Genomic DNA, 12,666 nt, shown 5'->3' with positions numbered 1-12,666 from the left:
TCGCCATTAAAATTTAATTTTATATAAGGGTATATAAGGGTGATTTATGTGAAGTATCTTCAATTTTGGGTTCAATAAAAAACTATTTTTCTTTTTTATTTTAAGATTTTGAATTGGGTGGGTTTGCTAAACTCACAAAACTTAGCTTAATTCAGATTTGACGGGAAAAAGCCAAGCGGGCATCACTGACCATCTCCAGCAGCTCTCGCAAGGTTGCCAGATCTTTAAAAGCAACTCATGTGGTTGATTCGTTTCGAAGAGGCTGTTTTAAGATCTTGCAATGGCCAGGATACTACAGAAATACATCAAGTTTTCGACTAAGGATCTGGAGAATTATGCCAGCAACCCGGAGTCTTGCGTGCATTGCGTCACCACGGACATGCACCTGGCCATGGGTCCGTATGGCATGGCCGATTTCAAGCACGCGCTCCACGAGCACCTTATCCGCACCAAGGTGGGATTCTACGACGTCAGTCTCAACGGCATCGTCCTGGGCATCCAGAACATCAAGGTGCTGGGTAACACTGCGGGCCTGCGGGCTGATGATCCCAGCATGCACCTGGCCATCAATGCGGACTTCTACGTCTTTCGCCCCGAAGCGGGGGCCATTCTGAGCGGCGTGGTGCGGCACATCTCGAAGAGCACGGTCAGCGCCGTCATCTACCGGGTCTTCAACACCTCCATTCGCTTCACCAACAAGACCCGGAGCCGGGAGGACATCGCCATGGACCAGGAGATCAAGTTTCGCATAAAGAGCTTTGACGTCGGCAATGTGACGCCCTACATCGAGGGAGAACTCCTGCTCGAGGAGGGCGAGGAGCCAAAGGTGGGTTACTCATGCTTTTAGATGGTATATTGTGTATTTAGCGGAAATCTTAAATCGACTCCCGCCAACTTTGCTAGGTGCCTAGCATTTTCTTTAGACTTTTATTTTACGTTGAGAATTTAAAATCCCTTAGAGATACTTGCACTTTTGGTCAGAAGTTAGTAGGAATCAATGTTATCAGGATAGTCGATATAGACTGGTTCGTATGTTTCTTTAAGATGTTGTTGCTCAGTTCAAAAACAAACGACTGTACAGTTGATACCAATCCCAGACTGAGTGACTGATCCAAATCAAAGATTCTGTAGGAGCTAAGGTTTCTCCTGCTTTCAGAAAGTGTTTAGTATCAGTACTAGAAATCTTAAATTGTGTTTTAATCAACTGACAGACATATGTAAATATATACCTTGCGTTTAATGACTTAAAATGTATTTTTTTTTTAGAGATGTTTGAAGGAATCATTTCTGCAAGGATAGTTAATATAGATTTGCTCGTATTTCTATAAGATTTATTTGCTCAGTTCAGAAACAACACTCTTGCTACCAGTCTCAGACTGATTTGCTAATCTAAATTCCATATTCTGCAGCTGCTATTAGAGTGATAGGACTTAATTTATAAAAGATATATGCGCACCACCTCGCATTTCGCAGTACCGTTTGTACACAAAACAGTTTCTAAAAGAAGACGTTCCTAACGATAAAGTATAACTTTGTCACTAAAAGTTTGACTTAAGTTAAAATTGTTTTAAAATGTATATATTTTAAAATTGTTTTAAAATGTATATGAATTGTACCTGCTGTTACTAATTTAACTGTTATTTTCTTACCTAGAATAAATCCATAAAGTTTGGAAGCCCCGAACCGGAGAAGATCGATGTTAAGAACGAAGACCCCGATGAACTGTTAGATGGCCTTTTAGCTGAAATAAAGAAAGAACCTGATTTTGCGCCCGAAAAGGATTCACCCACAAAGAAATCTTCAACAAAACGAAAGAATGGTGAAAATAGTCCCACCACAAAGACGAAAAAACTGAAAAATGAAATAAAAAGCGAGCCAATATATACAATATAAATTCATTCGTTGTTACCATCTCTGTATAGTACAAATTTACAATTATATAATGTTGAAATGTAAAAATCTAAATAATTAGGGCATCAAGATGACAGGTACTGATTATATTTTTACAAAAACGCAAATGAGCTGGATTAATATTTGTATAAGCATTATTCTCCGTGAACCGTTTGGTATCGCATGATTTTGCCGATATAGATCCAAATATTTTACCATTTAAATTTTTTTGGCCCAAGCTATATACGACAATAGCAATTTCATCCCCACTACAATTTTATGATTGTAGGACTGAAAAAGTCAGTTTTTAAAATGTGAGTTTGAATAGTTTGTGATACATATGTATTTCATACAAATAGAGTCAATATTTTACAATACATTAAATACAATACGTGTATCATAGTTATATTATATATGGGTTTCTTTTACAAATCATTAAAAGTGTTTCACATTATTTTGATTTCGCTAATTATTAAATAACAAGCAAATAGAATAATATCAGATTCTAATCGTACACCAAAAAGTAACATAAACTATACACACAATAATAACACTTGAAAAAATATTCCTACACAATAACTTCTTCATCACGTCTACAAGGAACATTTACATAATGTACAAACATACGTAATACATACAGTTACAACAATTTTTGTTTGCACGGAGATTAGGAAACCCAAAAATGATGCTATTTTTGATTTTCGGGTGGCAGAAATTGTGGGCAGTGAGTGGGAATGAATAGAGAAATTTACTTAGGAGTTAATAAATGAGGTAATCGAAAGCGGGTAAAGGCATCAGTTTTAAAGGACAAATCAACCTAAGTAACTAGAATAAAGGGGAAAAGAGGGTCACAATTGGTTTCTAAAAAGGCTATGATTGCTAGACTGAGATTTCCTGAATATGTACACGTTTCTTGCCGCTGCTACTCCCCGATCCCGTCGTCGAACTTCCGCCCGCCCCTGTCTGCCGCAGTATGCCCGCCTGCTGTTGCTGCTGCTGCTGATGCTGCTGCTGCTGGGCGGCTAGAAAGGACCTTGGTGGGGGTGGCGGCTCGGGGATGTCATCATCGCGGGTGATTTCCGAGTCATTCCCCGCTGCCGCCTTGACAGCCTCCTCTATCGCCTTGAAGGACATCTGGTCCGAGGACTGGACTGCGTAGTCGAATTGCTGCGAACTGTTGAACTGCAGCGCGGTCTCCACGAAGGATCCTCGTTTGCTGCTCATCGCCGGTGCGGATTCCACCACCGTGGGCAGGGCGATGGTCCCATAGGTGACCATTTCGATGGGATCCCCCGGCTTGGTCTTCAGCAAATCCAACGTGCCCATGGAGCAGGCGCCCCAGGTGTCCATCATCAGGGACGTCTGGCCAGTGGACGTGGACGGCGGCAGTTCCACCAGCAGTTTCTCCTCCTTCAGCTGCTTGGTCTTCTCATCGTAGCAGCTGTACTCGCCGAACACCACGCCCACGCCCACTCCCTTGCCGTCCACCAAGGATCCGGTTAAGGTATACGCATCTGCGATATCCCCTGGCCCGGCGACACCAGCTCCTCCTGCGCCAGATCCAGCTCCAACTCCCATCAAGGCGTTCAGCTTCAGCATGCTGGAGTTCTTGCTGTTGTCGCCCTCCTGCAGCTCCTCCTTGGTCTTCGCATCGCGAGCCCGCTTCTCGCGCTGATGATAAATGCCCGCGAAGATCAGGACGTTGAGAATGAGCAGGAAGCAGCCCACGGCCACGGTGGCTATTAGAGCGGTCGTATAGCTCTGGAACTGCTTGCCACTCAGTCGTCGGAGCAGCTCCAGGTTGCCAATGATACCGGTGGAGGCGGTGGCCAGGTCCTTTTGGGTCTCCACGCGACTGCTCCCGGTCCTGTTGTCCTTCGGCGATTGGGTCGTGGTCAGCTCCGACACGGACATGGCTCCGTCGATGCCGCACTCTGCAATAGATTCGTTTTGACAATAAATATGCGATGGTCGATATTTGGCCAAGTTTTCTTCCAACTCACCAGTGGTTGTGGCTGCTCCAATGTTGCCAATGGGATTTAAGGCCTGCGTGGCATTTGTACTCGTCATCTTTGGGGATGGCGGTGGCGTGGTGGTCCTGCTCCTTTGCGTGATGATGATGTTATCATCTTCCGCGGGCCTCGTCTGCAATTGTGGTCGCACCACGCCTTCAAAATAAGAATGGGGAAATAAATTAATGAGTAATAAAAGGAGAGCTGGAAAGCAAACTCTTACCCTCATAGAGATCCCTGTTATTCATGTCGTCCTGGAACTGGTGATGCCGCATGGACTGGTCATTGATGTTGAAATGGCGATGCAGCTGGGGAATGAGGTTCAGCCACATGGACAGCTTATGACCGCGATAGTGGCTCTGAACGTTGGCCTTGTTGCCTTGAACGTCAAATGTGTGTCAAAAGCGATATGCATGCATATATTGGCCAAAAAGACTCACCCAGTTCCACGTACAACTGGTTGACCACATCGTAGGCATCCCAGAAGGGCAGCTCATCGCCGTCGTAGCTGCCCACGTCCCGTTCACTGGACATGCCCAGTTGGGTAAAGGCCGCATCATTGCTCCGCAGTCTCCTCCGAATGTAGGACCGCTTCTCGTGCATGGCATTGCTGCGCCGTTGGTTGTAGATCACGGCCAGGTTGAGGGCCTCGCTGAGATTGGGGTAGGTCAGGCCAGTGGATCGCTTCTTCTGCTCATGCAGGGCGGCATCTGGGACCTCGTTTGGACTGGGAAGCGCTGACTTTGCCGTGGACTGGTTGGGATTGCTGAAGGTTTAAGAAATAAAAACAAATTTATTGAGCGTAAGATGGTTTAGATGTTTAGTTCACACCTTATCTTTTAATGGAAAACTATTTCATGCAAGTAAAATGAAACAAAATAAAATAAAATAAAGAACCCCCATATGTATAATAAGAATCTAAGTCATAAGTTTAAACTTTGTAATCTTAATACTATTAAATTAGATTTAGATTTATTAGATTTAAATGATGTCAATGAGACTAGCGCAGCATAAATAAGCATATGCTTGCAGCGCTGGGATATTATATTAAATAAATTAAATTAAATTAAATTAAAAAACACTATTTTATGTGACGTTTTTTCGAGTACAATAAACATTATTGAACAGAACTTTTAAGTCGGATGTTAAAATAGAATTTAAAATCTAGACTAATAAACTTGCTCTTATACAAATTGGAAAATACTTTCAATGCTTTATATTTTTTTGTTTGACTGACGAAGCAAAAGAAAACTTAAATGAACTGCTTTCACAGCAGCTGCAAGAAATTTCTCTTCAGTACATTTTTTTCAATACTTCTTTTAAGCTTTTGCTTTGCTTTCATTCGGAAAGTTTGTGGAACTCAAAGCAACAGCACAGCATTGCATTAGGTACTTTGCTATCTAACAAACAAACAAACAAAAAATTAGTTTTCCATTGAAAACCTCAAATAAAATACGACTAATCAAACAGGAACTATTAGTAAAACTATTTTATTCATTCATTATTATCATTAAATATTTAATTTATGTATGTATTAAATGTACAATTTTGAATTCAATGATCAGATATTTACTTTTACTATTCTATTTTTTATCAGTGTATATAATAATAAAACTAATGTAAATACCTATACCATTATTAATTATATTAATATATCCTTAAATATTTAATCGGATCAGATATTTACTTTTACTATTCCATTTTTTTATAAGTGTATATAATAATATTACTGATGAAAATACGTATACATTTAATGATATTAGCCTGTTATTATTTAAAAAATAATAAATACTAAGAGTTAAACGTTGATCGTAACGTAATTTTTAAAATTAAAAAAATTAATATATATATATATTCAAATGCGGTTTAAAATGATTTGTTCCATTTAATAAAGGGCACGTCTGACCTCTAACCCCTTTTAATTTCCCGTAGCTATACATTAAAATCGACGAATTGGTTTGTACTTACCCGGTTTTGGCAAAGTTTGACAGATATCGCAGCATTAGTCGACCAATTTGACGCTCCTGAGTGGTGTAGTTGTGGGGAAAGAGCGGGGACATGGGCAGACCCAACCAAAAGGGCACATCTTCGCCGCGCACGGAGCCGGTTCTCTGGGGAATGCAGGCACAGGACTTAGTTACATTTTGGCTAAGTGTACTCTACCTACCTGTGGGTACTCCTCCTCGATTGTTTTATGCTTGAAGTGCAGAAAGTAGGCCTGGCCCCCTCGCAAACTGTGCATGTAGCCCAACTTAATCAGCGGCGAGGCCGTGTGGCCATCGCTCAGAAATTGAAGCGCGGCATCGCGGGAGCTAAGCGGATTACGTATCGCCTTTTCCCAGTCGGTGTACTCGTTCTGGGGTAAATGAATTATGCAAATCGACACAATATGGACACAATTAAATTGAACTCACCTTCAGAACGGCAAATATTTCGTTCAGATGGTAGTGGAAGTTGTTGCGCACAAAAGTGCGCAGGATGCGATCCCGTCTCGTCTCGTTGAAGCCGAATTCCAAGTCTTGGGCACTCAAATCCAAATAGGACTCCACAGATGTAAGGCAGAAAATGAGGTCACGTTTTGGAAAGTTTGCATATTCAATTCCTGAAGTACTGTAAGCGTTAAGCAAGTGGTTATACAAAAACGGTTTATACATATATGTTTTTTTGTATATATTTAGCTACCTAACAATAGCTGAGCCCAAGGGCAACGTGGTGCTGCCCATGGGATTGCTGCCGGGCGATATTACAGTGCCATCCACAAAGGGAGCGAAGCCCACGAGGAATCTGTAAAATAAAAAATGGCAGTTACAAGTTTAAAGTTTTCTGAAAAGCTTATAAATCCCCTTCAAAAATTAAAATTCGTTATTTGTCCAAATACATTCTGACAAAATAAAAAATCAATAAGAAGTGGAGATCTTTTAGTTTCTTTATGATTTATAGTAAACATTTGTAAACAATTATTTATAAACGATTTTTCAAAATTATCTATTTTATATTATTCAATAATTTTTTTTTTAATTTAAAAAAAATAATCAATTTGTTGTTTCAACGACTGATTTATCATTTTATCAGTAATTTCCTTTAATTATAACTTAAGGAAATAATACATAATCTACTTTTTTGCCGGAGTTTTTGGATTTGTAATATTTCCAATTCTCGATTTGGGTTTAAATAATTTAATGATACCCTTGATCTGGAACTATGTTTCAATTAAATCTTGCTTTGTAAATCTGCTTTTATTTGCTTCCATTTAAAAAGATTATTTGAAGGCTAAAGTTTAAATAAGCAATACTTTGAGAAGTTTTAAACAGGCATTGATATATTTTATGCAGTGGCTTATTTTGATTAATCGAATATTAATGCCTGCTCTTGTACAGAATTGATGAAATATGTGACCTACCGTGGATGATCCACCTTGACCGCCAGCAACTCGGCGACGCTTTTTGTGCGGAGACAGGGGGCCAGGTCGTCATACAACATGTCGCCGTGACAGCCAGTCTGTTCGGCCACACGCCGCTTTACAAAGAGCGGATTCTTCTGAATGGCCCAGGGTGACAGGGCCGAACCGCTTAAGAGAACTGTGCGCTGTATTAAATCTGAAATAAAATGTGTAGGAACACGTATTAATCAATCGATTCTGAAATCTGGTTGCCGTTTTTTATTCAAGCCCAAAGTGTTAGAATTGAGTTGGTAAAACAACAAGCCATTTTCAAATTAAAACTATTTAATATCGAACATTATTTACAAAGTAGTATCAAATCGGAAGGTGTGTGTTTTACTTAATCTAAAACGTTTGAAAAGAATGTGTATGTTTGTATGCTGTATGTATGTTTATGTATGTTTGGGAAGAGGTCAGGGTAGATAGATAGATGGAGGATACACTACCACTCGCCACTGGGGACACAACCAGAATGTTGGCCAGCACAGCTCCAGTTCCGTAGCCCAGGAGGGTGATGCTCTGGGGATCCCCGCCGAAGGCCGGTAGGTTCTCCTTGAGCCAGTGAAGGCCCGCGACCAGGTCCATCAGGCCAAAGTTGCCTTGGGCACTCTCCTTGCCGCCGGTCTTCAGGAATCCGAAGATTCCCAGACGGAAATTGATTGTCACGACGATGACGTTGCCGTGGGCAGCCAACTCGGAGCCATCGTAGGGGTTCCCTGAGTTCCAGTCGTACGATTCGCCATGTATGAATACCACAGTGGACAATTTGGTCTTCGGTTCGCCAGCAGCATCAGCGGTATTGCCTGTGACAGATTGCACGAAAGATAATTAATATTGTGCCTCTAATTAGTGTATGTTTATATTAGTTGATAATTACTTTACATTCGACATGCAGATGATGAAGGTCGTCAAAGTTGCCAAATCCGCTGCGCTTGCAGTTGCTAATTAAGTACACTGCAATGCACTACGGAATTGAAAACTTCAAAACCTTTTTGAAATACAAAGCAACGGAACTACCACATGATCAGTTAATTAGTTAATATTCTAATTAATACAGACGCTCACCAAATAATTATACAAAGATAAAATACTATTTATATTATTTAATCAAATCACTAAGCCCGTTAAGTATGTAAATTAAATACGATAACATTTTTAAAAACAGAATATTGATATCTAAAAACAAATTTAAAATTGTTTGAAAATAAATATGCGAGAGTCAAAAATATTTCAACATAAAAATAATTTTGGCTAGTTCATCAATGGCTTCGAAAACATAAGAAAAGGGTCCATTTTAATCAGGCACCAAAAAATTGTTAATTTTAAGTACACTGCAATGCACTACGGAATTGAAAACTTCAAAACCTTTTTTAAATACAAAGCAAAGATACTACCTCGCGATCAATTAATTATTTAATATTCTATTTAATACAGACAGTCACAGAATTAATATACAAAGATAAAATAATATTAATACGGCTTTTGGCAATTTTCAATTATTTAATCAAATCACTAAGCCCGTTAAATATATAAGTAAAATACGTAAACATTTTTAAAAACATAATATTGACCCTGTAATTCTTTAAAAATAAATTCGCGAGCGTTAAAAATATTTGAGCATAAAAATCATTTTGGCTAGTTCATCAATGGCTTCGGCAACATTAGGAAAACGGTCGATTATTCAAAACAGGACTCTGAAACACAATAAAATCCGTTGCGAAATTGGCACTCACGTCTCTGGCGGCGCGTCTCGTAGGGCACATAGATATTTAGGTATAAGCAGTCTTCCGATTGGTTCTTGAGCAGCGGCAACAGGCGCCGCAGCTGGGCGAGACGGGCTCGCGGCACTTCGAGGAGCGCCTCCGGTCCGTTGGGCGGTATGGGGATGTTCTGCGGACAGACCGGGGAGAATCGATCCGCGCTGCGAACCGTCTTCCACGTCGATGGTGTTATGGGGGGCATAAATCTGCAAAGGAGGCAGCGGTCGTTTCGATAAGTAAATATGCCATTTCGGCCACATGGGCCAAACACTATCGCATCACGTATACGCACTGTGTGCCCGTACAGACTTACAGCAGCGGCCGAAATAAAGTAACGACGTTTATTTGTTTGCCGTGCTGATTTTACTTCATTTACCGAGAGGAAAATATATAATGCTTTATGGATAAAATGGATATCTCTTTAAAAAAAAACAAAAGGTATGTTTAAATGTTATTTTTAAAAGTTTATAATGATTAATTTTAAAAGAAAAGTATAATTGAAAAAGTTATGTTTGCATCTTATATTTCCATGACCTCAGAGCTATTATTTGGACCCCAACTGTATAGTCGGCATTGATGTGTGGAACTTGGCAGCGATTAAAGCAAAAGGATTCGCTGGGCTCGTAAAACACAGAAACTAAGTACCGCCCATCAATCAAAACTGCAAACTGCTTTTGATTAATTGTGCATTTTATTGTTTTGCGTTGAAATCCATCGATCACTACGGTACCGGATTGGATGAGGTCCTGCCAGTCAGGCATCAGCGATAAATATGGCTTGACTATGTTGATTTTATGACACGATAATTGACGCGAAGCGTTTTGATTGTTACTGGGAAATTCTGTGGCTGGGAAATTCCCCTCGAGCCCCCTCCCCTCCCTCCAGTCCATTTAGCCATCCGGGAGAAGGCAAACAATGGACCGCATAAACAAAAAGCTCGCGCTTTGCGGCGGGCATAATTTTTCAGCTATACGTGACTTGGTTAGTTTGCTTTTCACGTTTCCAGTTTTTGGTAACTCACAACCGCCCCGCCTCTTTCGCTTGCCAAAATTAATACTTTTCGGCAAAAAGTTACGCCATAAACTATTTATAAACGAATATAACAATTTTTGTTTGTAACTTTTTCAAATGTGTTAACAGTGAGCGTTTTATTCGGTGTTTTCTTCTTGTTCTGCGCACACGGAATTTTGAATTTACCCCGCTGCCCGAAAAAGTATGCTGCACTTTTGCAGGTAAGCTAACAAGCTTCTGTGTAGAACATATAAATAACCATCTAAATTATGGAAAGCTTTCAGCAATATTCGATTTGTGTTCGATTATTTGCCTTGCTCTTTCGATTCCCCAATGCCAATCCAGCTTTATCATATATATGGTGCATTTTTGATTGGAAGTATTGGCGACAGATGCGCTTGATTAATTATATCAGTCAGCCCCGCCCAAAATCACGTATTATTATTACCCTCTTTCGGAGCTCCAGATTTTGATTAACTTCTGTTTGTCGATTGCTGGCATCTGTTGCTGCATGATAATGAACCGCATTCATAAACGACTTCATTTCGCAGGCGTCACACTTTGCCACAGGAAGTAATTAAAGAGCAATTTTCATGAATTGTGGCTAAGCAAACAACAACGTGCTGTGTTGTGCCGTGTTGTGCGCTGTGTTGTGCGCTGTGTTGTTCTCTGGCAGCGGTGAAGCTGTTGAAGGACCCTTTAAGTACTTCATCCAATCGCTTCATCAAACACACTTGTTGTTCGTGCATGTCACACTGAGCCTTCACTCCTTTGTGCCGACGTGTGTGTGTGTGTGTGTGTCAGGATAAGTGCGAAAGTGTCCGTGTGGGGTAAACTTTTGCAATATCCAGGAAACTTCACTCGGTGCTCAGCTTTCCGCGCTCGTTTGTCGCCCAATACCATCAAAATGTGTTTGCAAATGGCTTATCGAACTTTTGCGGCTCAAAAGGTCTTGGCCGTCGACTGTTTTCTTTTTAATTGGGTTTGGGGTTCTTGGCTGGTACCTCCAGAGAAATACCCGCAAGGAAGTTGGTTGTTTTTTAAAACCGTAGCCCCACACTAACTGCCGGAATAAAAAAAAAAACTTTTTAATTGTTACGTATACAGTGCACAGTTGTGGATTAATTCGAAGTAGCACTTTGGCTTCATTACGGGCGGCTACGTTCACTCGTCCCCACGGAACTTTAAATCCTCAAACAATGCTTTGGGAGTTCCGATGCCGGGGTCCGCTAACTTCTCACTTGCAGGTCCGGACCCGCATACTGTCACTATGCACCATCACAGGCACACACACATATTTCATGAGAATAATTATTAAAATTGCTTCGGATAAAGTTGCGCTGCGGCGCTGTGTGAAAAAAAGTTTTCCGAAAGAGGAGAGCCTTTCGGCCTGGGACGACCCCCATGTGGCGCCCAGATTGCGATGGCTCTGGTTAAGCTAGAGTTGCGGCCGTGAGTCACGGGGAAAACACCTTCTTCAATATAAGTATAAATTTCGGATTTAAATTTAAGGTTATGCAAAGAATATTACATATGTAGATATGTTTAGCGGTATTTGAATACTCATACGTTAACAAGAATGCTTGTTTCACCCAAAAATTAAAAAAGAAATAAACAAACCAACAAGATGAAATATGTTGTAAACTTACAAGATTTTGTATAGAAGTTTCATTAACATAAGTGCATAAGCTATATATCCGAAAATATACATGTATATTCTTAATGAGAAAACAAGCTGTTGCTGAATTAGCCTCTATGAGTTGACTCTGTTAAACAAATGAATAGTTTTGAATTCTGCGCAGAATAGCTTTCCACATAGAAAATTGTTTTTTAAAATGGTTTTCCTAATCGAGGACACATTTGATGTTGTTAAGGCTCACAGTATATGAAGATGTAAGCGCCGTCAGGTAGGTAAGCTTGTGTCGCTAATAAGACAAGCCAACAAGAATAACATTATGTTTTCTTTCATCGCTAGTCCAAATGAATTTTGTTACATATTTGCGGAAACTATAAAAGCTAAAAAATTGGGACTTGGCATGCAGATCCAAGGAATTCCTAGGCAGCGCTAGTTTATTTCAAAACGGAGTCACGTCCACTTTAACGCCCACAAATCGTATGTACGTCTGAGACATGTTAGTTCGTAGTTACTGGGCTTTGGTGTGTGTTTCGGTCATATCTATCGGTAGAAACAAACATTTTTAAAATCAAGCTATAATTTTAGAAGTAATTGGAATTATGTTTTGTTACCACGTCACTGCATCTTAAAAAAATGGAGTTCGAGCATGAAGAGCAACGGAGCGCAACGGAAAGCACGCATACTAATAAATGAACGCAACTAATTTGTGTGAGTAAATTGCAATGTGTGTGTGTGTGTTTTTTTAGTGTTCATGTGTGCTCTATCGCTGCTCTGCAGAAGATAGGTGCTGCTCGCTATAACCTGATTGTTTTCTGAGGTAACATTTATTTTGAAAATTGTGGGCTGGGTAACGGGTATCTAAAAGTCGGTGAACTAGACTTAAGCACTCTCTCTTTTTGTTAAATTGTGTTGTTAAAT

The 12,666-nt window shown here is 40.3% G+C and overlaps 2 protein-coding genes across 2 annotated transcripts in view; one reads left to right on the top strand and one right to left on the bottom strand.

Moving 5' to 3' along the window:
- Positions 1-210: 210 nt before the first annotated feature.
- Positions 211-1,894, top strand: LOC108135236 (DNA-directed RNA polymerase I subunit RPA43). Its single transcript, XM_017255898.2, has 2 exons — positions 211-826; positions 1,654-1,894. The coding sequence occupies exons 1-2, from the start codon at positions 281-283 to the stop codon at positions 1,891-1,893; spliced, it is 786 nt and encodes a 261-aa protein (XP_017111387.1). The 5' UTR covers positions 211-280; the 3' UTR covers position 1,894.
- A 257-nt stretch (positions 1,895-2,151) lies between these two features.
- The window catches only part of LOC108135235, a 29,207-nt gene continuing 18,692 nt past the window's right edge, over positions 2,152-12,666 (bottom strand). The window contains exons 3-13 of the mRNA XM_017255897.2: positions 9,075-9,307; positions 7,788-8,144; positions 7,303-7,498; positions 6,585-6,686; positions 6,317-6,512; positions 6,070-6,258; positions 5,871-6,013; positions 4,343-4,668; positions 4,126-4,281; positions 3,894-4,058; positions 2,152-3,824 (exon numbers count right to left, since the gene is read on the bottom strand). Of these exons, the coding sequence (XP_017111386.1) occupies positions 2,770-3,824; positions 3,894-4,058; positions 4,126-4,281; positions 4,343-4,668; positions 5,871-6,013; positions 6,070-6,258; positions 6,317-6,512; positions 6,585-6,686; positions 7,303-7,498; positions 7,788-8,144; positions 9,075-9,307 (3,118 nt within the window). The 3' untranslated portion in view covers positions 2,152-2,769. The remainder of the gene's footprint in view (positions 3,825-3,893; positions 4,059-4,125; positions 4,282-4,342; positions 4,669-5,870; positions 6,014-6,069; positions 6,259-6,316; positions 6,513-6,584; positions 6,687-7,302; positions 7,499-7,787; positions 8,145-9,074; positions 9,308-12,666) is intronic.

The sequence above is a fragment of the Drosophila elegans genome, unplaced genomic scaffold (genome assembly GCF_018152505.1).
Source record: "Drosophila elegans isolate 14027-0461.03 unplaced genomic scaffold, ASM1815250v1 contig_397, whole genome shotgun sequence".
NCBI classification, from domain to species: domain Eukaryota; kingdom Metazoa; phylum Arthropoda; class Insecta; order Diptera; family Drosophilidae; genus Drosophila; species Drosophila elegans.
This window is presented reverse-complemented; position numbering and strand designations above follow the sequence as displayed.